Source organism: Cinclus cinclus, chromosome 13, assembly GCF_963662255.1.
Source record: "Cinclus cinclus chromosome 13, bCinCin1.1, whole genome shotgun sequence".
Classification (NCBI taxonomy): domain Eukaryota; kingdom Metazoa; phylum Chordata; class Aves; order Passeriformes; family Cinclidae; genus Cinclus; species Cinclus cinclus.
In genome coordinates, this window is record NC_085058.1 from 11830540 (window position 1) to 11858530 (window position 27991).

General features: G+C 39.7%; 2 protein-coding genes across 3 annotated transcripts; one reads left to right on the forward strand and one right to left on the reverse strand.

The window, feature by feature from the left end:
• Positions 1–1773: 1773 nt before the first annotated feature.
• USP50 (ubiquitin specific peptidase 50) lies at positions 1774–5439 on the forward strand. Its single transcript, XM_062501748.1, is given in 6 exon segments — positions 1774–1961; positions 2375–2570; positions 3177–3374; positions 3841–3983; positions 5071–5320; positions 5323–5439. Coding segments are annotated over 6 exon segments (1092 nt in total).
• Positions 5440–6892: 1453 nt separating this feature from the next.
• Positions 6893–27945, reverse strand: USP8 (ubiquitin specific peptidase 8). Of its 2 annotated transcripts, XM_062501746.1 has the most exons (20): positions 27812–27945; positions 23073–23242; positions 22279–22423; positions 21708–21793; positions 19022–19166; positions 18367–18424; positions 17550–17694; positions 17133–17295; positions 15807–15951; positions 15427–15620; positions 13675–14292; positions 12382–12471; positions 11686–11766; positions 11036–11298; positions 10218–10430; positions 9565–9775; positions 8983–9219; positions 8339–8481; positions 7860–7992; positions 6893–7690 (listed from the first exon to the last, which is right to left on the reverse strand). In XM_062501746.1, exons 2-20 carry the CDS (start codon positions 23174–23176, stop codon positions 7505–7507), a joined length of 3360 nt encoding a protein of 1119 aa, XP_062357730.1. In that variant the 5' UTR covers positions 23177–23242; positions 27812–27945; the 3' UTR covers positions 6893–7504. The 2 variants fall into 2 exon arrangements, with proteins under 2 accessions (XP_062357730.1, XP_062357731.1); XM_062501747.1 differs by lacking the exon at positions 12382–12471.
• Positions 27946–27991: the final 46 nt, after the last annotated feature.

Genomic DNA, 27991 nt, shown 5'->3' on the forward strand with positions numbered 1-27991 from the left:
GCCAATCCCAAATGCACTGTGGCAAAATGCACAGCTCCTTGAGAGCTGCTTTTTTAGCTGCTGTTGAGCAGCCTTGTGATTTGGAAGAGGAGGGGGGGTTTGGTTTTTAAACCTGTGACAGTGGTTTCCTACACTTTAATTCTTTGTGGTTGCATCTTACTTAATGCCATCACTCTTAACACTGCAGGAGTTTGGAGAGGGAAAGACTACAGCTGGAGACTTGGTAACAGTTCATATTAAATGTTCCTAAAAGACTAGTTGTGGAAATATAATCTTTTTAACATGTTACAAAGCCTCTGAAGAAAGTTCTGATGGTTTAACGTTTCTTTTCACAATTAACGCTTTTCCTTGCAAGAATCCACTTTGTGGTGACAGCAATGGGAAGTTAATTCTCAGCCCCAGAGCTTGCAGTAGGTAGCATCCATGTGGATTTTTGTATTGTGTTATATTAAAATAGTAAGTCAAAGTCTTTATTCAGATCCTGCAAAAAGTGGGAATAAACATATCCAGTTCCATTTACAAAACTAAACCAGATTTTGAGGGGTCAATAACAGTGACAGCCTTTGCCTAAGGTTTAACAAGATGATTAGGAGGTTTTTAAAATCACTTAATGGGCCTCTTCAGTAGATACTTATTACTTCCCAGGTTGTCTGTTGAACAGGGAAAAACTGCTGCTCTTCAGTGGCATATGGAATTTAGAGATGAACTGCATTCAGGTAGCTAATTAAAAGCCATCTGCCATACCTTTTCTTTTTTCCCCTCAGGAAAATCTTCAAAACACCAAGAAACTAATTCAGTATGACATTTTGAGGTAGCTCCAACCTTTTATGGTCAACACCCTTGGTCATCACTGCCCTTCCAGCAGAGCATGGCAATAATAAATCCTAATACAAGTATGAGCAAATATGGATAAAGGTGTGTTGGGCCAAAGCTTCCTGCTCAGTGGAATGGGTGGGTGCCCCTCTCTTCCCAAGGTTTTCTGTTTTGGCTGGCACATGGAAGGAGATGGAGGCAGGTGTGGCCAGGTGTGCTCCCTGCCCAATGTAACTAAGTGACATCACAAGGGGCTGGGGCAGGAGTAGCCAGGGTGACAGGATGGAACACGGGATGGGCGGAACGCACAGGACACCGCTCGTCTTTGCTCTACGGAGTTTGCTGCTGTTTTAGAATTTTCTGTCCTGCCCCGGAGTAGAACATCAGCCTCTAAAAAACGAGCAGTGTCGGTGAGCACATGTGGGTGATGTAGGGTCTGTGTTCAGCCTCTTGACTGCCTCACTGGGGATGGGGACAGTTTGGTCCACGACAGACTGACAACAAACCCACTAGAATTTTCCTAACATGAATTAAGAAACGTTTTATAGCAAAGGTCTCAAGAACAACCTGTTTGTAGTAGCATCTGGACTGCAACCTATGGCTTTAGAAAACAGGTGAGTACTGTACCCCTGAGGAAATGAAGTATTAATGTAATCTGCACTGTTAAGCATTTTGCCTGAAAGATGGCTATTCACAAGTGGTTGTAGTTTTTTGAGCAACTGCATATGGAGTAAAAGACTAAATGGAATTTTAGGAATAACTCCTAAAACCTCAGGTGTTTAACCTATACCTCATAACGATATATCTCATATATCAGATATATCTTGCCATACTGAAAGAGCTTAGTCCCTTCAGCACTATAAACCTGGTGAAAATAAATGTGAATGTAATTTTTCAAGGAAGAAACCATAGCATTTTAGATTTCCACTGTTGTGGATTTTTCTCATAGCAGGTGGAAGGATGGCATGGAAATGGAAGTATTCCCCCAAGGAACAGCTGGAGGATATGAGCAGCCTGCACCCAGGGCTCACGGGGCTGCAGAACCTGGAGAACACGTGCTACATGAACGCAGTGCTGCAGTGCCTCTGCAGCCTGACCCCGCTCGTGCAGTATTTCCTCTCGGGCAAGTGGAACACAGCCCTGCACGAGTGAGTTGGTTTGTTCACAGTACTGAGAGCTTTCTGCTTGGTGCTGTTTTCCCTCCAAAGGATACCGTGTTGCCATGGGAATGTCCAAGGCACCTGCCAGCTCCTCCCAGGCAGTTCTAGTCAGATTGGCCACCAGCTGGTTTCCTTCTCCTTTGAGAGCACAGCTTGTTTCCTTGCTGGGCCCTTCAGCACAGTACATTTCTTGCCATGTTGATGGTAATACCCGCTACTGCTGGGTATCTCGATGATGATTCCTACCATGTTCTGGGATCTGCAGAGCCCCTCAAGCCAAGTGACAGCTGCCAGAGCTGTACTGTACCTACATCTGTTCTCTGAGTTTCTGTATCGTACTCCATTTGAAGGCAGACACTATTTTTTCACACATCACCTGAAACTCTCCCCTTTTCCCCAAGGGAGACTGGCGAGTCTGCGACTGCCTTTGGCTGTTTGGTGTCTGACATGTGGCTAGGAGAGTTTGACCATGTTTCCCCTGAGGCTTTTCATTCCGTCTTTGGGAAGAGGTACCCAACTTTTAGCAAGAGGACTCAGCATGATGCACAGGAGTTCCTCATATGTATGCTGGATGACCTCCACCAGGCTTTCAAGGAGGTGAGAGCCCAACTGTGGTGTTTTGGGAACTACATTTCCTGTGCATTTCATGACTTAGTATTCCATGTAATAATTGCTCATTTCTTCTTCTGAACTCCATAATGGAGTCACTAATAACTTTGCTTTTCTACATTTATTTCATACCCATGTACACATTTAATTGTACACAATTATTCATTTGCTTCTTGGCTAATACTCCACCAAATTGCAGCCCCAGTCTAAATGACAATACTGGTGTAGCTTCACCTCTCCCTCTCCTTGCTCCTTCCATATTTAATGTTCTTCCTCTTTCTCATTTGCCTGAAAATTTCATGTCTGCCATGCACTCATGTCTTTCTCCCTTCCACAGCCACTGATAAAGAGCTTTTCAAGCAATTAATGCTATCAGATGTCTGAATTGTATTTTTGTTACTTTTATCTCAGAAATCAGTCTTACTCTGCATGTTATGAACCACCAAGTAAAGCAGCATTTTAGAGCCAAGTTCTGTGGCAAGACTAACAACTGATCAACCCAGGCAGTGGGCAGCACCTATTAAAACCCATTGAAGGCACTTCTCAAATAATTGCTTATCTACATTTTGTTAATTTTTTTTTCCTTCTGTATAGCCAAGCCAAGAAAGACAGAGCCCTGGTGCAGGAGCAAGTACAAGGAGTAGCAATGGCACATCAATTATAACAGAGTTATTTGAGGGACAGCTCAGTCATGGTATCAGGTGTCTGACATGCAAAGCTCACTGTGAGAGACCCGAGAGCTTCACCGTGCTCTCCCTGCCCATCCCTCCCACCAGAGTGTGTTCTCTGCAGGTACAACAGCCAACACATTCCTGCTGCTTTCTGCTTCATGTGGGAGTAGTGGCTCAGACTAGCGGTGTTACTGAAAAGATACAGGGGTTTAGTTACTTTGGTCTCCTGGGCACTAATGGATAGTCTTGGATCTGGTCCCTAGAGAAGTGGGGTCTCTTTACTGGTCTCAAAATCATGGAGGCTGGTAAGGTTACAGGAGCAATGGTCATGAGTTGCCAGGGGATGGAGGGATATTAAGATCATTCAATAGCAGCTGTGAACGTCTCTTCCAGTCATGCAAGTATTTCCCACCTTGGTGGGGAGAAAGGAAGCCAATGTTGGCTGTTTTGTCTGGCAAGTTTGTAATGTCAGCCTTGCTGCATCACACTTAGGAGGAGCAAATTCATCACTTACGTTGCTCAGCACTTTCAGGGGTGGAGGAAGATATGTTTGATCAAGTGATTTTTTTTTTTTTTTCCTTTGACAGGACTGCCTGGAATGCTTTTTTCAGCCAGACACACTGACTCAGAACAACCAAATCCACTGCTATTGGTGTGGAGGCAACCAAGATGCAACAGTAAAGGCTTCCATAACCAAGGCACCACAGATCATTATTTTTCATCTAAAGAGGTATAGTCTAAGTGGGGTAGGACACAGCCAGTTCCTGGGTGATGTGAGACATGAAGGACAGTCACTTGCATTTGCCTGAAAGGAAACAAATCACTGCAAATAAGTGGGTTTAGTACTTCTGATGCCTGAAAACTAAAAGGGCATTTACAGAAATACAGCTGTGAAACATGCACGTTGCATACCTGAATTCTCATGCAGTGTTCTGCCTGTGTACTGCAGCCCACCAAATTTCTCCCTATACTTGGGATCTGCTCTCCAGAGGGAAGAAAAACTCCACCAAGCAGTGACTGACTGCAGCCCAGTGCAGTGGCTCATTCGGTCCCTGCGTGATCCCTGTGAATCAGTTCCTGCAGCGATGGAGAGAGCTTGGGGCTTGGCTTCCAGAAGCAGGACTGACATTGTTTTGCTTGCTGCTACTGCAGTTGAGACAGTCTGGTTTTGTTTATCCCTTTCCTAAGTCAGGCCTGAACAGAGTGGTGCATCAGCAAAGGAGCACCTGGGTTAGCAGACTTTACTAGCCACGCATAGGCACATGCTAAATTTATTCTGAAGAATTTTTTTCTGAATAACTTTCCACCTATAAAGAAAATTACTCTAGGATGATCTGGCTTCCCAGAACTATGTTATTTGAAGTTATTCTTTAATTTTCCATTCAGCATCTGCTTTTCTCAACATTCTCAAAGGACATGTGGTCCCCAGCTGCATCTGTTGGCCACACTGTAATATTTAAAAGCGTGGCAATGTACTCCAAGTTACAGAGGGAACAGGGATAGAGCCTGGCATGAGAGAAGAGCTGACACTGGCACTGCAGTTCAGTCCAAAATGTTTAGGATGCAGAGACAGTGATGCAAAGATATGACTTCAGGTTTTGACTGAAGGATCAGGAAGCAAGAGCTTTGCTTTTCTTGTTGGATATTTCATGTGGGTTTAGTGCATTTTCTGTCAGTTTACTGCAATACAGAACATTAATAGAGATCCTTCTTTCAAATGCTGGGTAGTCAGTTGTTGATTTTCCCTCCTCCCAGGAAAAACCGTAACGCAAACAGAAATTATGGGTCATTAAAAATCATTCAAAATTTCATTTCAGGTTTGCCTGGCAGGACAAGAGCAAAAGGAAACTCTCAACCACTGTTTGCTACCCATTCAGTGATCTGGATCTCTCTCCCTACATCTCCACATCGTGTCGCAACACTACAGAGTACAGCTTGTGTGCTGTAGTGGTAAACTTTGCCCTTCCTGTCTTTACTGGGAATGCCCTGCCTCATGGAGTAGATGAAGCCTGTGTTTGTTTGGACTTCACGTATAATGACTTATAATTTAATGTATGTTTTGTTGTACGGTTTTTTTTTTACCTGCCATGGACATAATCCAGGAACAGTAGGTAACCAAAGGACAGAGACTACATTTCTCCTTCCCCAACATCCCAAATTTAAGAAAATGCACTCCTGGCACATAATGCCTCCTCAGAATAAGCTTGCAGGCTGTTCCTGATGAATCCCGTTTTTAAATAAGGACGTGGCTCACAAGTGGGGCACTCTTATAGTGACCTGTATCAGGGCTAATAGTTGGGTTGCAAATGTAATTGCAAAAGAAATAAGCATGATCATCATCAATTTACTCTGAAAGAATTTATTTGAATTAGCATTCCCTACCCTAGACCAAAAGGGGCTAGAACCCTCTGTCCCATCTTTTCCAAGTGCATGCATAAACCAATTGCCAGTTCCTAGCTTTGCCTGTAAGGAGACAGAGCAGGACTCTGGTTTTAACAGACTGTGTTGTTTGTTACAGAACCATGCTGGAGATCTGGATTATGGCCACTACACGGCCTTCTGCAAGCACTCAGTCACCAAACACTGGTACAGCTTTGATGATGCCCAGGTGACCAAGATCCCAGACTCTGAAGTGCAGGCTGACACAGCTTACCTCCTCTTCTACACCTCCCAAGGCTACTGAGACTCTGTTAGTCCTTGAAAATCAACACTGAGTAGGGCAGCACCTAGAATTCACCAGCAGCATGAGCCAACTCCTGTTTCATCAATAAACTAGAGCAAGTGCACTACTGATCAGCTGTTGTGGTCTTTCAGGAAGTGACTCCTAGAAAGGACAGTTATAGCCTCTAAGCCAGTAAGGAACGTGCATCCTCTCCATGTGCACAAGGGCAAAGGGTTGTTTTCCATGACAACCTTCTTGTACCCCTCAAAAGAACACGGATGTTGAGCACACAGATGCACTTACCTGGAAATTCTTGTTTTTCTGCTGGTTAAGTAAAGTAGGCTGTTCTAAGCTGCCTTTCAGGAACTAACAGAAGGATACAAAGTGAAAGCACACAACCAGACCAGACTGTGTGCTACAGAAGAGAGAATGGAGTTACCATCAATATATAAGAAAGAAAAAGGCATTGTTCTACTGATACAATTTTTGTTCCTCCAGCACTTCAAACTTGTTTGCAGCTTGTAAGCTTCTGGAAAACAATCAATATTGGTCTTAATTGCATCAGCAAGACAGACACAGACAGGTAAAAGCTCAGAATGTAAGACTTGAATGCCAACCTAATCAGAAAAGGAAAACTAACTCCAATCCAGAGCAGGGAACTACGTAAGATGCAACTAAAAGAAGTTTTTAAACTTATCAGCTCTATGCAAAACAATATTATTTTTTTAATCTGCAGAACCTTTAAACTCTGTGAATATGATTCAGACTGTTATTCTTGATCATTACATAACAAGCTGATAATGAAAACCAAACCCAAACATACATTTAACAGGGTATATTTTTAAATAATTTCTTCATTAAGGTTTTTAATGCATGTGTACATGAAAATTTATATTAAAAAATTAAAAAGGGAACTCTTGTTCGTTTAGAATAACTCTGAAGTGCACAAATATTGACAAAAGCTAACAGAAAAAATAATACGGCTCTGCTTTTTTATTAAGTAGTGTTGCAATTACTTTGAGCTGGCAAATAAATGCAATCCTCTGAGTTTTAGAGATTCTCACAAAAAGGACAACGTTTTATTATATACATAATTCTGATGTGCAAGTATGCAATCAATATGTACACTTACATTCCTAACTGTTTATATCGTTCTAGAGTATTCACAGTAGAATCAAGCTTAAGGTTAGAAATGTGAAAAGGCCATTAACAGTGAAAGAAAAAAAATAAACCAAGATATACCTTGGGATTTTAAGACATTTTAGACTACTTGTTAATAGATTTCAGATGACTAAGCTAGAATTTAATTCTGGAGCAGACTAAAAATATAGTTCTTTTTTAAATAAACAGTAATGCAGGTATGCTTGTAAATGGTTTCATGGATGGCAGTATGACCACAAGCGTTACCCATCAGTCTCTGATTGTTAAGCACTGCTATGGGCCTGAGTGAGCCCTGCTGGCAGACACCCTGCTGCAGCCCTCCCACTCCTCCAGTCACTATGTCTGCTCTAGTTTTGCATATTCATATGCATTCCCAGGCCTACTTAACTCTTGAAGAAAGAAAACCAGTTTCCTTAACCCACATTCCTTTACGTGGCCATATCTACTGCTCGCTGTTCATAGGAAGTATAAAAGAGAATGTAAGCAGCTGAGGACTTCACCGAGGACGCCGAGATCTCAGACACTTCATGGTCATCAAACTTAAACCAGCGCTGTTTTGAAGCATTTTTGCAGTAGGCTGTGTAGTGCCCCCCGTCCAGCCCACCGTAATGATTCTGTGAATGCAAGGCAAGGATTAGTGGTCTTCAAAGCTGCCATTTCTTCCCTGGTTAGGGAAATAATTTACAACGTGAAATTTTTACTAATTTTGTGTTCTTTTTAGAACACAACTTAAGTCTGCAATTACAATGCAGCTGGATTATGAAATGTGACATGGTTACTCACCGATACTGAGAACAGATTGTATCTCTTCAAGGAAGTCTTTGGACCAATAACGTACTGTGAGAGGTCAAGAGTTTCCAGTGGAAAATCTACTGAAGTTTGAAGCTTTTGTTTCCATCTTCCATCATAGGAAAATCTAGAGAATTAAAAAGCATCATGAAGAAAGTTACAGGTTGTTCACAAGCTATTCAAGTGTATTAAGCATGTTTGTTTTCCCTGTTTTTACCACGATGTGATCTTGGCTAAAATCCCCAGTTCTGTTAATGCTTGCCCACGTGTTTCTTAGCACAAATAACAAGAGGTCACTTGTTCAAGTGCCTTGGGAATTACAGCATCAGATGAAAATAAAATTCTTGCAACATCACAACTGTTAATATATCTGTGACCTTCTTTAAGTAAGAATGCTCAGCTGGCACAATCAAGTTCCATCAAAGCCTGGTCATTTCATCCTAATTAATATTCACCAATCACCATTTCCTTACCGTTTCAAGTGCACAAGAAGAACGGGTGGTAATTTCCAAATTTCTATTTTTTTTGAAGAATCCCTTCGAGTTTTGCAATGGCTACAGTAAAATCTATTGTTATCAGTCAGCTTTTCTTCTTTGGAGAATAATCTAAGGCATTCCTAAAACAAAATACAAACAGTGATTGTGAATGGCAGGTGTTTATGGAAGTATAACAAAAATGTTTGTTTCCCATTTGTTGTTAACCTGCATCAGTTATCTGCATCCTACATTGAAATGTGACTGAGGAAAAGTGACTGAAATCTATGTGTGGAAGCAAATTTTACTGCAGATATTAATTAGCCTGCTTCAAAGTATACAGACCATATTTTGTTTAAAACCACAGAATACTTACATTGTGACCTACTAAAGCAAGTAATAAATATGCTGCTCTTGCAGCTTCAGTATTTCCATCCCGCTTCTAATTTAAAACTCTTACGGGATGACCTATTTCTTTAAATTTTAGAAGATTTAAAAAATAATGCAGATTCAAATCTGTCCATGTTTCAGGTCAGTGCAAATTAAGCAGAACACTGACCAACTTCTTCAACCAGAGGGTGAGCAGAAGCAGTATCATAAGGAAGTTTGCACGCCAGGAGCTGTTTCTCTCCAGTTCCCCATACCTGCAGAGTGCACTTGCTGGAGGATGCGAGTGGTAACGAGAGATACATGAAAGCCTCGAAGGTTCGGGACCTCTTGTGACACGTCAGACACTGCACGGTGGATTTGAACTGGCCTTGGAAGAGTGCCACAATAATGGACTCGTTGAGCTGTTTGTGTTTGTGCCAGGCTATTTCTGCTGCACTCGAGTCATCAAGGTGGTCGTTATTTTCTTCCTTGTATCTTTTCCTGTTGTCAGCCTGGATAGCAGAAGTTTAAATACCACAGTGATATATTAACATATATATAAGTAAGAAGTCTCATCTATAGGCAAGCATATGATTGAATATTCACAAGAATATTTAAGTCTAGTGAGGCTTCTTCTGTGACTCCCCCCACTATCTTATACCATTTCATACTGAATTCCTACTTTAATTCTGAATACTCATTTCTTTCTACACCAGGTTGCAGTAACACAATCTTCTTATTGAGTAAGAAAATTTAAAAACTTATTTATCTTGATGATCTGACATATATAATTTCTAAATATATAATATTTATATAATATATAAAACAAAATAATTTGTTTGAAGTGTATTGCTTACTTTATTTAAGTCTTCATGCAAGCCATCCATTAGAAAGAGAAGCAATTCTTGGGAGTCCTGTTGGCTATATCCAGCAAATTGGTCATTAATCTTCCCAATTGTAATTTTGAAGTCCTTTGGACTGATATATTTATACTGGCCTGCCCATAAAGCTTTCATTATTACACCAAATTCTTCAGCCACTTCACCTTTATGCCCCAGGAAATTTGACCTACAAAATAAAGGACAAAAAAAATTCTGAGTCATTCAAATAACTGAATTTTAATATTAATGCTTTTAATTCAAGACATGATCCCAATTTCAAAATAATTTCTTTAGACCAAAGAAAACTGTCTTTTAGACTGAGCTGAACTTTAATCTATGTCAGCACTGCACTTTGGTTCCCTATTCCAGATGGTAGGTACAGCTGTTTTCGGCATGTTTTGTGAATTATTTAAATATTCAGTTTGATTTTAGGAGACTCCAGTACACACGTATCTTATGAATGTGGTGACCATAATTTAATTATCAGTAAAACCTATTTAATGACAGACATGAATTTTGAAAATATCAAGGTGCCTAAAAGTTACCATTTGTCTCCTACTTAAAAAACCAAACAGCCCCACTAAGTGATCTTGAACTGGCAAGTATAAAGGCAGGTGAGAGACTGTTACCTGTTAATATCAGCTTGATACAAGTTTCTGTTGAAATACTCAGCCAGGTGAGGTGCATTGCACAGACACTGCAATATGGAATTCATGTAGCAAGTGTTCCCTAGATTACGAAGTCCTGTCAGAGCTGGTCCTGATCCCCCAAACACAGGATTAAGATTCCGAATCTGTGACGCAGAGAGCCTGGAAATTTCTGCTTTAGTGTAACAGGCAGGTCTACAAGCAAGAAACTGTTTTTTAGGAGTCTCAAACTTGACAAAGCTGTGCACATAAACTAACAGATACAACACTTCACCCCACCACCCACAGGGATCAGACCATCCTGGCACCAAATACCATTTAGGGTATTCAAAACCAGCCAATGCAATAGTGAGAAATCCACATACACTGGCCTATAATGCGGCTGAGTTTTAGGCACCATCAACTGTGAGATTTATGGGTTTTTTTCCCTTTTTTTCTTTAATTCACAGATGAGGAATTAGCTGTTTAATACAGCTTAAAATCTGAAAACTTGCATTTCACAAACTGTCAGAAGATAGTCTTTTAGTATGTTAATACAAATAACAGAACTTAAAAAGAAACTGTCATCTAATTAACAGATTGTGACCTCTGAAATTCCTGCTAATACATAACTATTATATTGATTTCTCAAAGATAACCGCTCTATACACTGAACTTTTAGCAATGAAATTTCAGTCTATTACTCTTGCATCCTTTCAAACCCACTTAGAAAACAGTACTGAATTTCAGTTGGTTAAACACAAAGAAAGCCCTGTGTACTGTCATACTGCTTGAGTCGTGATCCAGCTTATCAAACATACTTATTGTCACGATTGACTGCAGGAGTTAGAGGAATTCTTTTCTTGTCTTCCTCCTGAACGGCTTGGGTTATATCTGGGGATGAGTAGGAGCGCTTCAGTTTGGAGTGTTCTCTCTCCCGTTCAACAGTCACCTTTGGCTTGGCTTTCCGAGTTGGAGGGGTTGATGGAGGAGTGGCTGGAGGAGCCATTTCTGGTGGGTACATCTGAACGGTGTTTGTTGGCGAGTGATAGTAACGATAGGTTCCAGTGATGTCATCCAGGAACTTGGGGGGAAAAAACCCAAATAGCTTCAAACCCCAAGTGAAAATCCATCATTAACTTACCTATTTAATAAATTCCTATAAGAACAGCATGAGTTTTTCAGACATTGGGATATTAAGTCATGACTGGACTCAACATTCAATAGAATAAATTTAGTAGAAGGGAGCAATTTCACCAAAATGCCTATTAAACAGCAAATAACAGGAATAGCAGATGAACTGTCCTAGTTTCATTACAAATAATATTACATTTCAGAAAGTAAGGAAGTGTGGAAGTTAAAGGGGAGTAAAAAATATTGAAACAAGATCTAACTTAGAAATAAGACACAACTGAAATACAGGACAAAACTACACAAGACAGTTTGATTTTCATATCAGAAGAAGAGTTACCTTTACCCAACCTGCAGGCAGCCCTGGGACTATCCTTCCCATTTCCTCACTTCGTGCTCTCATTAATGGCTCCCGCTGGGACTAATAAACAAAGAGAAAAGTAAGGTATGTACAGTTACCTATGCAGAGCAACTAGCAGCCTGTGACTTCTCTATGGAGTTAACATGATTCAGTACAAACAGTACAATAAATCCTTGCTTGGTTATAGATGGAAATACAATCTATTGTAATGGTTACTTAGCGTTCTCTATTGCTCAATCTAAACAAAACCCATTTTTGACACATTCAAAAAAAACAAAAAAACAAACCAAACATTCAGTTGCAATAAAGTCTCAAAATTCAATTTTTCCCCTGAAGAATCAGGAAATTGTAGGAGTATGTGCTTCTGTTAAACACATAAGGCTGACCTTTTTTCCCCTTAAAGTAGCACTTGAAGATGTATGCATGAGAGGATGGATGCATGGAGAATGCTTGGTAATGCCTCCAGAAATAAATCAAGACTTCTAATGAAAGTTTCAAGTATTTTTTCATATGAATATGACAAATGAAAAAAAAAGCAAAGAAACACTGTGAACATGGCATAGTCTTTTCTTAAGATGATGACTTTCAAAATTGAAATGTGGTGGAATTTAACATAATAATCATAAAGCAGCTGTGCTTGATTATTTTGGCTACATACAATACATTTGTATTTACTTTAAGTTTTTCAGTATCTTGTTCAGAATCCTCTCTAAGAGGTCCTGGCTTTTGAGCTCCACTGTCTGGTTGTCCTTTAACCCCCGTTTGCTGCAAAAGATTTTGAGAGAAAGCTTCAATTTTCATGTCAGTAAAGAATGCTGATAAGCAGAGTTATACTTTCTTTTTTGGTTGTTAAAGCACGTACCACAACACAGTGGTTAAAGCAAGTAATTTTAATTCTTTCTATATACTAGAGGCAATTCACTGGAACAGTTTTTGAAATCGAATGGGTTATTCTAGTTTGTTCTGTAGTTTCAACAGCTCAGAAATAAAGTGAAGAAGTTCCACCTATGCTACTTTCCACCCTAAAAGCTGTGGGGTTGACAATTTGTTGTTAAATTTCTGGCTCTTTTCCCTTTTACTTCTCACTGGTCAAACTTCTCCTTGGAAAGACAAACTGTGAAGCCAACATGAACTTGGTTGATCATAGGCTGTCATTTTTGGGATTATGTGCAGTTGCTCTGTCAGTCAAAAGCTCATGAATGATTGTGCCGAATTTATTTTTGCTTTCTTGTGCATTTGGATTAAACAAGCATCAGAATTTGATCAAAGCACAACTACAATTGCAAAAGCAGAGAAAAATATCCTAATGTATGTTCTTGAGAAGTGTTTTGAAAGACATCTGTTCCATGGTTAGTTTTGCAAGTGGCTCCTGTTTTATGATCAGATGATTTGTACATTGAGAAATTTTGCAGTTTTTTTTCAAGACTGAGGACATAAAGAACTGTGACACTCCTCCCTTCCCTCCAAGGTTTGGAACTGGTTAGTTTTCAGCAAAAATCCTTGGTGAGGGTGTTGCTTTACTTCCTGTGCCAGGCAACAAAATCCTGTTCTGTCAGTATCTCTACAGCTGGGGGCACTAAAGGGTTCCTTATGACACCATTGTGTCCCTAACATCACATACAGTACCAAGCTGGTACAAGAAATAAAATACCACCAGGCTTCTGTTTTTGAAACAGAGGGTTGCAGTCTATGAACCATCATCCCTTCTAGCTCCATGTGAGTGGGAAGTTTTATTATCCTGTGGGGATTTCATGCTGCCCACCTACAAGAAAGAAGCAAGCTTGTCTTGGGAAAAAAAAATTAATGTTTGTGTCTTGGTTTTAACTCTCTCCTCTACTTTTATGTTAAAAGAGGTCTAAATAAACATGCAATTATGTACTTCAAATTGCTAGATTAATACTAGACTATTCAGAAGGATTTAAGTGTGTAAGTACCTCACATTTGATGATGATTTTCTTTTTCACTAACCTTGCCTGGAACAGTCACAAAGGTCTGAGATGCATCACCCAGTGCCCGTTTCTGTGTTTCTGGTGTTCGAGTTCCCTTTTCTCTTTCATCCATGGATGTTTTATCAATCTCAATCCTTTTTGCACTAATGTTTTCTGATTCATTTTTATTTTGCTTTTTTGCTTCTACTACTTCTCTATGTGTTCTTTCTTGTTCCTTTTCCTCTTGTTCTCTTTTTATTCGTTCATCCCTCTCTTTCTGCTCTCTGTCCTCTTTTGATTGCTGTAGCTTTTCTTTGTGCTCCTTTTCCTTCTGTTCCTCTTTTGCCTTTAGTTCTTGTTCTTTTTCTTTTCGTTCCTGTTCTTCTTTCTCTCTCCTGAGCTTCTCTTTCTGTTCCTGTTGTTGCCTCTCCCGCAGTTCCTTCTCCCGCCTGTTTTTCTCTAACAAAGCAGCAGTTTCTGCATGGACCCGACTTTTTTCTTCTTCTGTCAGAGTGCTCCTTCCATCACGCATGGGCTTTGTGGAGCGGTCTGGAACTATTCTTCCATTCTCACCAGACTGGCTATCACTGACTGTACTTGGAGATTTTGCTCTGTTATCACCAAGGATTTTTAGTGAAGGCTTTTTAGAACGATCCACCTGGAACACAGATGCAGAACAGAGAATGTACTACAATTCACTACAGCTGCTACTACTCTCAGCCGAGCTCTTCCTGAGTGAGATTTGTAAGAGAATAAAGATGGTATCAAGTTAACTTCTGTCAGAGAGAGTGATCTTTCAATATCATTACCTCTGCCCATTCAAATTGCTTTGTTAGTGAAATTAGGTGTTCATTCCAGGTGTGAACTAACAATCACCCTAAAGAAACCTAAGGAAAACATTATGCACTGATTACCACAACCCTCTATTTCTGAGCTTTCAAAGGTGAACATTTTAGGGCAATCAGGCAGCCTAATTTGGCCTTGGCTCTCTCAATCATGTGACCAAGCACATGTTTAAGGCAGATCTGCTTGACGGGAAGTGGTATTTAAGAACAGCTTATGATCAGATGCTGCTAGTAGGTTGTTTTTGATGCTGGAGTCAATGTTCTGAAGAAGTAAAAAGCTATTCTGGTTCAGGGACAAACTAAAAATAAGGTCTTTGAATTTTATAGTATAGGGTCTCTTAAATGAAATCTGTATTAAAGGCTGTATCTAGAACATTGAAAGTGAAGAGCTTTTAGCCTTGTCTCCCAAGGAAAGTATCATTTTAGTATAAGAACTCTGCAAAGGTGGTTTTATTCACATAGAAGGAAGAAATAAATTCCTATACTTTCATTACTGGGCCCAAAATAACAAAACACCTAAATGTTTTATTATTTGAAGGAAGATACAGTGGCTGGAAATCAGACCTGTGGAATAGCCAAGGTAAGCCATGGCTTAACTGTCCTCTCTGTACTTCATACATACTATGTGCTTTTAGTAGAAAGTTTGCTTATAAACTTTCTGAACTAGTGATCAATTGCTGACCTTGAATTTCTCATGTGTTCACATAAAAGCATTTATGAAAGGTTCTGTTATTTTGTTAAGTGTATTTAGTTTCACAGAAATCTGTAGATCAGTTACTACAGCCTCAAGGACCAACAAGAGTCTCTGTACCAACATCCTCATGTAAAAGGCTTAAACAAATGCATTGAGTATGTTTGCTTGTGGATTTAGAGTTCTGGGTCTGGTGGGTCTCTAACACATTAACCACATACTAACTGGAAAAAAAGGAACAGGTCAAAAAGCTTACCTCAGGGATACTTCTTGTAACTGACACTGGATTAACTACGAAGGAAGTGTCAGATTTTGGAACAGCAGCATCCTGTATGTTTGGTCTGTTAAGTGATTTTAGTCGCTCTTCCAAATTATCTCCGATTTCTTCATTTTCAGCAACGACAGCTGGCACAGGAGCTGGCTCTTCCAGAGATGGATATGTAAAATCCACTACAGGGAAGGGGACAGGAGGGAACCGTAAGAGAACTCTCAAAATCACAAAAGCAAAATAAATCCCCCATTCCAACCCAAAATTAAGTTTTTAGGCAGAACAAGACTTTCCTAAAAACACCTGAATGAATGAAAGACTCATCCAGTAACTACAAATGCTTGGTGGGTATCATCCTCTATACTTACAAGAAACAGTCACTGCTTCAGTCCTGCCATGCTGGGGTGGAGTTACTCTAGCATTTGTTGTATACTGGGGAAAACAAAGGAGCCAGTTTTCATAACCTCCCTCTAGAATTAAAGGTTCATTCTGCAGAATGGTTTTGCTTTCCCACTGTATGGAAAAAAGGTTTAAAGTTATTTAAGGTGATTTCAAAATAGAAAGGGAACTTTTACAGCTTAATAGTGTTGTTGAAGTTTCTGTGCTTAATCATTAAATTGAGAGATTGTTTTTGAGATTTTTAAACAAGAAGTAAAGAGGTTTCAAAAATAGGGATCCTCTCTGTGTTTGGAGAATGCCCAGCACAGTTGGGTTCCTGGCTCTGTCTACAACAGGGTGTGAATATTTCCAGTACAGAAAGAATCACTTACAGCTACTTCACATAACAATCCTCCACGCAGAAAAGTATTTTTATTACAGTATTTGCTTCGCTTTCTTATCTGGTATGTTTGCTGAGGGATTAGTGATTTAGAAAGCATAACACTGACTTTCTGAACCTCCTTGAGAGTTCAGGTTTCAGACTGCCCTCCTCCTGATGTCCTTAGTATTAGTACATGAACAAGACACAGACAGTTTAGAGAATAGTCTGTAAAGCAATAAAGAGGGAGAACTGCCTGAACTATCTCTGAACCCCAGTCCTAAATGTCAAGATAACAGAAAGATTTGCAGTCTTTCACAAGAGCCACCGCTATAAAGAGAAGGGACAATACAGCCATAGAGAGTTTGACTCAAAAATGTTGGGCATCTGCTTACTGTGGAGTCTACGAGCTTCCTGCACTGGTGAAACTCAAACTAATGTTTACCTAAAGGTTATACTTAATAATGCAGAAAAGTTAACCATGCTGAAGGTATTTCTGAAGCCTCCTTCATTGCAGCCCCTCCACTGTAGGAAGTGCCTGGCTGATGGGACTGCAAAGTAGGTGGCCAGCTAGTTCCCAGGGATAAGGAATTACTGTTGCTAGTAGAGGAGAGAGGGTGACTGTTCCTGGTCAACAGGACTAAAAGTACTTTCCCTAATAACTCTGTCAGCAAAGAACTCCAAGTTGATGAGCTGCTTGTTGAGGAGGTGAGTTGAGTCATTCTGCAGTTCACCTGTTTAATAAATTATACTGTCCTCTACTAGAGCAGACTGTGAAATTTCAAACTGCACTTCTGCTATCAAAACAAGCAGGCACTGAAAACTCAACCAACTGAAGTGTCAGTAAGGCCTCCATATACTCTGTAAATGCAAGTGCTTCAAGACCTTATTTACTAAGATGAATTAATTAATGAATTAAAAGATGGAATTTGCCAACCTTAAAAAGTGCATCTTTCAGACTCTGAAGAGTTGTTCCCAGCTTTAAGTCTTCAGCAGAACTAAACCAGTCTAGCAGTATAACATAATGGAACTGTCCTCTCCTCTTCCATGCATCTCTAGAATCCTCTGGGAGTCTAGCTTCAATCAGATTAGCAGTATCTCTGGAATGTATTAACATGCACTTACTGATTCATGTACAAGTAACATTTTGTCCAAAAATACATAATCCACAGATGTTTATGTGCTTGGATAAATTATTCATTGTCTTGGTCAGTACATGCAAGAACAGAGCTGTGCAGATACATGTCACCCACTGGTACACAGCAGAGATTCTGACACTAGGTGTACAAGCTTTAAAAGCATGTGATTCTTTAGAAAATTAAATATTTCACTCTCATTTAACATCCTGTCTTACCCAGGACGGATAGCTTCTTCTGGGACGCTGATGGATTTAGGAATACAGGATTCCTGATAATCCTTCAATCTTCGAGCATCCATTATAAGTAATTCAATATTTTTGTCTGACATCATTGCAAACAGTTTCTCAGGTGTGACTGCTCCTTGAAAGAGAAGCAATTACATGTAAGAAGCTACATTATACATGAAGATAGCTATGAATGGCTATGGCATCTGACTGGTGTAATCAAGACTTCAAACAGATAATATAGAACTAAAATGTCCTACAAAGCACAAAAGTGAGACATTACAGTGTGGATCTTTTGCTCCCACTGCTGTAGTGATCAGTACCTGATCTGTTACTGTGGTCTCATCATTTAAATCAAGCTATATAGGCAAGTATTTTTGGACTACATGCTGCAGATGTTCCTCTTAAGAACTCTATAGAACATTTTCACGTACTCATTACAAGAAAAAAAAGCAGAAGGTTGTGAGGGAAACAAAAAACTTTGTATTTAATTGAGTAAGCTGTCAGCCTTGCCTATCAGCTGTAGAGCCGTTTTCTTTCTAACCTGACCACTTCAGGACTAGTTCAGCTTTAACTACTGAACAGTTGAAAAACTAACTACAGCTTTCTAAGTTTGAGAAGTAGTGAAGGCTTTAATACAGAGTGTAATTAATTACTGATTTGTTATAACTGAAATGCAGGATAATATAATTTCATCAAAATATTTTAACTGTGAAATAACTCCTGAGAAAAACTGCAGCTGTGAGGTGATTAGTGCACAGTCATACAGAAACCTTTTTCACATTTGTGTGAGCGTTGCATCTCTTACCACTCAGGCTATCAGACTGATCCTTTCTTTCCAGTGAATGCTTTGTCTCACCATTAGTCTGTATTATAAGGTGGGGAAAAAAAAAAGTTTAGTATGTAATACTCAGAACTAAGGTGGACAACAGACAATGACTCTCTCAGAGACTGACGGAATCTGGTCAGACAGTTCAGCCACAGGATGAAACACAGCACAAGGGAGCTGCTTCTGAAGATGTGCTGACAAATGTATGCAAAAGATACTAAGGTTGCTGCCCTGCCTAGACAGAAAACAATTAAAAGGTAATACAGCCTAGGAAACAATCATTTACCAGAAGAAATTCTTGAAGTATTTGTTGAGAATTAAGTGTTTCCACACAAGTGCTATAAAGTCAAGCTTCCCATAAAATGGAGACATGTTATCCTTAAAATCAGTTTCACCATTACCTTGGGTTTCTTGCATGTGATTCTTGCACTAATTCTAGCATGAAACAGAATTTGACTTTACCATAAACTCAGTCTAGCTTATATAAGACTTGGCAGCATTATGAAGAGTGGGAGTTAATCGAAAAAACCCCTACCTTGATGCTGAACTGGAAATAGCTACTAGTAGAGATCAAATTCTAGACTGAAACTATACATTCAGACTGAATTAGAGTTTGTACAACATCTTCACTTACCCTTTGGCTTTTTCCTTTGGAATCCACAGCACTTTCTGAGGAGTTTTTGGCTGAGCTCTTTCCATCATCTTTTGGTTCTTGCTTTTTCTGCAGCTCTTGTCTGTCCCTCTCCTCAAGTTTCTTTCGAACTTCAGCTTCCTCATATCTATTGGGGGGAAAAAAGTGCTCTTTTTTAATATTGTGTTTTTGTCTAACCATGGATTATTAATATCAAAATCACTAAGTCTTCAGCCAAAAATTTTAAAAGAAGTATTTAGAGTTTTAAAAAGTTAAAGTATTGTCAGCTTCTGTACTACAACAAACTCATTTTTGCTTCCAAATTCCATTTTGCTTCCTAACTATGTGGTCTTATTTCTCCCACTTCTGGGTTGGTTTTCTTATTGTTAAATCTTGGTTTGAGTCCTATTACATAGCCACTGATTATAAAGCTATTTTTCTCTTTAAACGTGAGGTCATGTTTAGCTATGGTATCTCTGAATGTTTTTCACTTTCCACAGAAAAGGGTAGGTATGGGTGACTTACGAGTAAACTCCAATATATTACAACAGTCATCCAAAGTATTTTATTTCATTTTACAATGGAGCCAGTGAGGAATTATCTAAATTTGCTTTTTCTGAGAAGCTGAATCAGAATTTCTTATACAGTAATCACCTTCAGAATGTAAGTTGCCTCCATGATGTGCTCACCTGTGTACCTGGTGGCTGTCTCAAACACTGGGCCCACAGGGAAGCCAATGCAAAAACTGTGTTCACTCAGGAGTTTTGGGGGATGAGGTCTTGCATATAGCTGTCCTTTTCATAAAGCCTCAGACTTGAAAATTACCCTCCCAGCCTTTCACCACTGGAAGGACAATCATGGTATTGTATGCCAGTGACCTCCAAACTACAGTTTTCAGATCACCCACTGGAGGTTTGTACAGTCACATCATTGTGCAATAGTATTCACTTACATTTAATACAGCTGAGAAGTTTAAGGGTTACTAGCATCATAAAACAAAAAAAGAATGTTTGACCTAACAGTTTGGATGACAAGAAGTAAAACATGAACACAGAACTGTGTAAGTGCTCATTTTAAACAGATGTTGCGTAAGGAGGGTTAATATAATAATGACAATACAGCTGTATTTGAGTTCGAAAGTACTGAGTTAATAACCTAGATCATTCAATGAAACTACACCTTCAAGTCTAATTGCCCACTAAGGGGAAGGAGGCAGCAAGTCCATAATTTTTATTTTTTAAAAAGGCTTCTTGATTTGGCACAGGCATTGTAAGTTAGAACTGAGCATTTTGTTCCCCTATAGAATTAATAACACTAAGACACATTTCAGATCTTAGTTTAATTTGGTCAGTATGAAGTATTTACCCATCAATTTCCCATTTATACTTCTGAAGTACATAGTAGGTCATTCATGTAAGCATTCCTGCCCCATACAGGTTTCAGCAGCTCCACTTTTAGTTAACAATTAACATTCAAACTATTTGCTGGCCTACTGCCTGGGGAAGAAATTATACAAATAATTTCCTTGAAACTACTTCTGTAGTTACACAGGAGTCATATTTCATTTCTGTTAATTTTAAATATTTACACATATTGCCAGAGTAGTTAAAAGTTACTGCATCAACTTTAAAACTTTGTTCCTTTCATAAAAAGACAAGTTATTTAAACAAAAAAGTCTCTACATTTTGGGTTTCTCTATCAATGTTTACTTAGAGTGAATTTGTAGCTCTATTGAATTGTAAGACTCACCTAAACAAAGAAAATCTAAAGATTTGTTTCACACACAGTGTCATGAGACATCTTTGCGAAGTCCTTCTGCTCATACGTGTAACTACACTCGTGGTTAACCTAAACTAACTTAATAGAGTTAGCACTTTGGAGGGCATAAAACACACTTTCACAAGAATAGGAGGAGAGGGGTGGAACATGCCACTTGTGAAGGGAAATGTGCCCAGCTGCAGAGAGTGAGAAAGAATCACTAAGGATGCAAGAAGCAGAGAAGGCTGGAAGCAAGAACTACTACGCTAACTGTTGCCTAAAGATAGACCCCCACCTTACAACTTCTTACTAACACCTTCTCATGGCATGTGGCACGAGATGTAACTTGACAGCTGTCAATCAAGTATCCAAAATTCTATTAGCATCTGCTCATTTACATAATGGCAGAACTGTGCATTCCATATATATGGCTGCAAGTGGCAGAGGAAAGGTGTGGATAAAGAATCAAAACCTGGCACTTCTGAGCATAAACTACATCCAGACTAGGGGAACTTTTTAACATATCTAATTACAAGGAACATTCATTAATATATTTGGGTTGAGAGGACTTTATGATTAAAGGGTTGAGGAGGAAATTGCTCTTGATCATCTCTACTGTATATGTACTGCAGACCATGCGGTTTCATTTTATTAGTCAATAAACAAAACTAGGAGACACTGTCAACAAACCTAAGTTACCAGGAATTAGCACACAGTGTATAAAATGACAAGCTATTGGAGTCTGTGGCAGTGAAAATTATCTCTAGTAAAAGACTTGTCGGAATAAATTTAAGCTCTCAAGAGTTTCAGGTACCTATGGTTTACTAAAGTGCAATTGCTTACTACTAAATAGCATGAAGACCTGCACTTGGCACAGGTACAGGCTCGAGGTATAAGGAACAATGTCTTAGTCATCAACTGTATTACATACCTGAGTTTAAGGCTGTCTGACAGTATTTCAGCTTCATCGAGAGCTTTTTTTAAGTTTGTAGGTCCCAGAATTGAATGAAAATAATCCTAAAATGACAAGCATCACATCACATAAATATACAGTTTAACAATGCCTACATCTATGCATGTCAAGAGTCACTAACATATGGAGAATTGATATTATAATGATATTAATGCCAACAAAAGAACTGGTTTGAATCAAAGTATTTTCCATTCAATTATGAGTTTTTAAGTAAATCTGTTTTATAGCAGTAATAAATAAAGGCTAGAAAGGCCATTTCACTGAAAAAATCTGACTGGTAAAAATTACGGGAATACCTTTCCATGGAAAAATATTCAGAGATCTGACAATTTATATAGTTCATACATTAAAAGAAAACTGTACAAAAATTAACACCAGACTTGTCCAAAAACAGGAAAGAAAAAATAGCACCAAAAGTGAGACAGTTAACTTAATGTCAATGTGATCCTTTGAATGTGCATTACTGTAATTCTCTGTACTTCTCATACTTTGACCAATGCAGAAGAGATCAGTCAGAAAGCTTTTATACCTGCTGCTGCTTAAAATCAGGTCTCTTTCTAATAAGGTTATAAACAGCCACATATTTCATATACAGGATGTAAGCTTTTTCTTCATCTCTATCCAGTCTGCTTTCCTCTGCTGCCTTGAAAATCTTAAGGGCACTCTGCACATAACTGAAACCAAAGAAGAGAAGTAAAGCACATAATTGTTGACTTGTCCTCAAGCACCTTTACATTACCAGATGCCATCTTAAATGTTTACAGACTTCACCCATATAGTAAGCATTTGATTCATATAAATCTTTCATTAAATACGAATTGCAATCACGTTCCTTCAAATAATGTTCATCTTTGCTAGGCAGTTTACCAGCCTTATCTAAAGTCTTCCATAATTAAGTATCATAGTGAGATATTAGAAAAAAGTACTCTTCCCTTTTAAGAATAACTCTTTTTTTCTAGGAAAAACTAAGTCATAGTAAGACAAAATTAAATAATTGATTGTCAAAACATGCTAGAGGCAAAGCATTCAAACACTTGTTAAAGGTTTTATAATTTTTACAGATTTGCATTTATATAGCCTTTCCTCCAAGTAGGCAGATTTTCATGGGCATTGTGCTCTGTCCAAGTCATGTTTTGGCAGTATTCCAAGTGACCTTCTGAAGGCAGCAAGCATATCCAATGTGACAGTTTAGAGCCATACATAAGACTATTGAAGATTTTATATCTAGCAGAAATAATGAAGGAAATTTAGATCCATAACAAATTTGTTCTGGAACCACAAATATTTTAAGTATTAATTAAAAACCAAATATAACATATATACCTTTTTGTACTGGTCTTTTCAGGTTTCACTTCTGTCTTCTTGTTGAGATCTTTCAATGAAGTAGAGAGGTATAGCTCCTTAGGTACAGAGGCCACAGCAGGCATGTTAATATTGTTACTTAGTGCCTTCTAGGATGTTACTGTTTCTTAGAAGTCTCTATCAATATTTTTCTGGAGGAGGAAAAAAGGATAGGAAGAGCCAAATTATATTCCAATTACTTTTAGTACAGTAGTTATAGTTACCTGTGTAGGTTTATTACCTAATTTATCTCACCTTATGTGAGCTAGGAAACAGAGTAGCTGAACAATAAACAGTATAAATTAATCCTCCTAAATTGACAGAATTATTTGAAATCACTTCAGGTAATTGATCAAGAATATCCAGCAATATGATGCTAACAGAAAAAAAATGAAATGCTGACCCATGAATGTTCAAAATCATCGTACACAGCAAATTTATTCTACTGAAATGCCAGCAAATATACTCTATCAAAAACTAGCTAACTCCTCTGCACTCTGCAAATACACACTACTCCCTTTGAAAAATGACTTCTAACATCTTCCTAAGAGATAAGCTGAGAACAGGAAGGCTGCTGTCATGAAAGCCAGCTGAAAGGTCTTAGACATTCTGTAGGTCTTCAACTCCTTGGTGCCATTGACTTTGTGCTTTCATTTGAAAGTGTTCTCCAGGTAGCCATGAAATAGTTAAACAGAATTTGGTCACAAGGGACTGTTCCATCATGTTATCTGAGACAGGGAGTCTCCATGAAGTCTCCTGCAGACAGGGTAACTAAAACTTTGCATCTAGTACACAGTGAGCTGTTTTAGCCTTGGGGGTGGCAGGGGAGGAACTGAGCTCCCTCACAAGCAAGTGCTGAGACATTCAGATGTGATGCTGAAGGAATTAAGGAGGACTCATTAGAAGAAAGACACTCAAATGATATCAGCAAAGAAGTTATTTCCTAATAGAGAAAAGCCACATGGCTTTTGACAAGATGAAGGTAGAGAATTTCCCTTTCACTCTCAATATCATCAGCATGATAAGTGTGACCAAAAGAAACAGCCAGTGACCTCAGAGAGAAGCTTCACCTGACCAAACAGATCAGTAGCAGACTGCCACTGAATGAGGGAGTCCCAGTTTCCCTCCCTCTTTATCATGCTGGTCTGGTACTTCCCCAACCCCTTATTGAGCCAATTCAGCCTGATGAAGAAGCAGAAAGGCTACACAGCTTGGACAAGAGCAGCAGTTGGCATGTGCAGTCAAGAATGAGAAGCTAAGGTGGGAATGGGATCCATTCCCAAGGCTCATAGCTACTGTACTCCTTGGAGTATTACTGCACAGGGTATTACTAGGTTGACTATTGTTGCTCTAGGAGCTGGTAATCCAACAAAGACAATAAATTAACACAAACCTTTGGCTTAAGGTCTGATACGCCAAGGTCAGACTAAACAACACCTAGCAAAATACCTTACTCCTTGAACATGGATGCTGTACTTGCTAATTTCCAACTAGGTATCAGCTTCTTAAAACTGAAAAATTTGTTTGAAATCCCCTCTTAGGAGATCAATTTTCAGATAATTCTATAAAATAAGTAATAAAGCCCTCAAATACTATCTTTAATACATAAAATTAAAACTATATCCCATCTCATACCTCACTCATCTTAAAATATTCTCTTTTCTATGTGATGCATCATATGTTCAATTGTAACTTTCAGGGAGATACTTATGAGCTGAAAACAAGGCAGATAATTCATTAGAAGTGCATGCAGTAGAAACAAAACAGACACCCCCTGCCCCAAAGAAGACCTTTCCAGCATAAAAGCCTTTCAATCTAAAACAAAGATACTTTTAGCAACCTCATAAAGAGAGGCTTCACTCTCATTTTTAGTATTACTCGTCTCATTCTACCTTCAGAGCATGTATTTACCTGGCTTATTTTTTTTCTCCATGGAACTGTAAATAGACTTTTCCTTTGAAGCTTTAAGTCCTTTCCAAATATATCTTCAATGTTCGCTCTGTTATGCAACCAGTATTTTCTTAAGCTTAAGTGGCAGCATTTGGTTGTGTTCTGACAGAATATTGTAACTAAATACGCAGTCTGAATAAGATATGCACATAGCATTAGAGTGCTGTGTGCATATGAGAAAAAAAAGCTCAAGATTATGTAGAAGATGAACCATTTAATGATGTCAGTAAATTCTCAAGTGTTGCTGACACACCTTGAAAAGGGCATATCTTCTGTAACATCATCTACATAAATGCAGCATTAGTAAATAAAAGTCAGCTCTGAGCTTTGGCCTGAAAGAAAAATTGTCTTTCCACATTTTCCTATGGTAAGTTATAACCGCAGGTCTTTAAACTGCCATACAAGTTCACTGCTGAACTTTTATTTTCTGATTAAAAGAAATTTCTATACCATTTTTTAAAAACATGAGCTTCTAACCACAGTATCTGATGAATGAGGTATTACTGTTTGACCTCCAACAGCACCACAATTCATACTGTATGCCGCAGCAGAATGAGTAAGAATGCGTAAGGAATAACATTTTCTAAACTTAAAAAAAAAAAATTCTCAACCACACCCTTAATTGAAATACACACAGCATCTGTCATAAGTTGATATGAGATTTCAGTTGGAGTTTCTAAGTCATTCTTCTATACAGAATCTTAATTTTGGATCTGTAACTAACATTTCCAGGTTTATGCATCACAAATCCCCTAACTGGTTTTTCGTTACTACAGACTGACCACTGTTGACTGACAGTTGACGCTCAGTCTCAGCTCATAAGGACCTTTGAAATATCTTAAGCTTCTACTAAATTTTAAGACGTGCTTTACCTTAATTTTTCCTTATACCCACATGAACATGGTTTATTTCCTTCATTTTTGAGCAAGCTTTGAGAAGATTATGATTTCAGAGTCCAAATCAGGTCCTTCGTTGATAAATACTGCCATCTGATTTTGAACACAATTTTTTGCAGATAGCAGATTCCTAACTGGCCAAGTCCCAGTGGAGGAATCCAGCAAAATCCAGTTGCAAAAAGGCAGTTTGGAACTAGTCAACATAAAAGAAAACTGGATCATAAAACCATTAATACTACAAAGGACTGGAGAAGTTGTAATAGCTAAATCTACTGTTAGTCAACCCTGTGAGGAAGAAGAAACAGCCTATTTCAGATTTGTCAAGTTTTTTTTCTTAAATTAAGATCAAACTCAAAACCTGTGATCTTTTCTACCCCCCAGCTGAAGTATTATGTCTGGCTCCTTTTTCATACCTATGAGTGCTGAAAACCAGGCCAATACCCCAAAAATATAAATGAAGTCATGCTTATATGTTTATGGGCATTTGACATACTTAGAATGGATAGTTTTATCCTGACAGGGAAACATACCTGTTGGTAACAGGTTTTTCAACATTTAATTATCATGCCAGTTGTACTAAGGATATGAGTAAGCTGTAAGTGGAATGACTACAGAAGGAACCACGCACAGAAGCAGTTGCACTACAAGCAGTGCACACACTTAACACATTGTGAAATACTGACCCAAGTACTGTGCATCACCAATTCAGGCATGTAATAAAGTATTATTCACTTCTTTTTGTCACTAGAACTTGAACAAATGAGAAATGGATTTCTCATGACCAGTAAGTTACTCGGTTGTCTCAGAATTAAGTTTTAATGTCTGCACTTAGTACACAAGAGTTGGTTTTGTTAAGATTATCAGCGTGAGTCTAGAGATTGTTACAATGATTGAACTACACAATCAAACAACATGTTTAGTTTTGTGAGTCCTCTAGCTCTCTTCCAGGCTCTGGTATTGCTAATACTACAGGCCTTGGTCCTGTAACCCAACCCAATGATTATAACCATTGGGGCTTCTTATGGCAAGCTGCTCAAAGAAAGTATCCAAACTTTCACCATTCTTCTGGTTGCCACCAGTCACCAGGGCAGTAACACATCACGGGTCTCTCCAGCCACGCATCCTGCCGAAACCTGCACCAACCTGCACTAGCCAGCCTCGCAAAGACTCTCTCTACACAGTGAGAAAACCCTTTGACTGACAACCATCCAACAGTTTCACTGATACTGAAGGGAAAGAAAGACACTATAAAGTTTCTTAAGAAGAAATACGCTGTATTTTCTGCAGGAAGTTTGAAAGTTATTCTAAGTAAAACCACAAATAGTTACACTTCTTATATAGAAAAAACAACATTTGCAAGGCGTAGGCAAACAGCACAGGTGATAAGAAGACGGGGAGGTGACAGGGAGGCAGAAAACTCCTTCAAGTTTCTAACCGGGCGGTCAACAGCGCTGCGGCGGCCCGGCGGGGCTGTGGCAATCTCCATGACACCGCAGCTCGCCGGTCGCAGGAGTGCGGCACTCTGGGAAGCCCCGCTTCCCTGCCATCTTCCTCCGGCCGCTCTCGGGCTCAGCAGCGGCTCCCCCGGCCCCGCTCGCTCCTCACCCTGGCCGGGCTAAGGCTAGGGGACGGCGGGCTGCCCAAGGTCACACCGCGGGCTCCCCGCCGGGCCAGGCCCGATTGTCCCCGCGCGGCCCAGACCGGCTCCGCCGCCCTCCACAGCCCCTCGAGGGCCGCTCCCCCCCCCCCCCGCACGGCGGGGCTGGGCCCGGGGATCCCTCCAAGGGCGCCCGCCCCTCCCGTCGCTGCCGGAGTCCCCCTGCCCCGCAGGCCTCGCTCCCCGCCGGCCCAGAGCCGCCCCGGCTGCGCACTCACCGCCGCGGGGACTCGCTGCCTCCGCCCGCCGGCCCGGGGCAGGCCCATGTCCGAGCGCGGCTGCCGAGGAAACGCTACGCGGCCATGGCTGCTAGGGCGGAACTCGGCGGCGTCCCTCCTTCCCTCCCTCCTGCCGGGCCTCCGCTCCCCGCGGGGGCGGGGACTGGCACGGCCCTATCC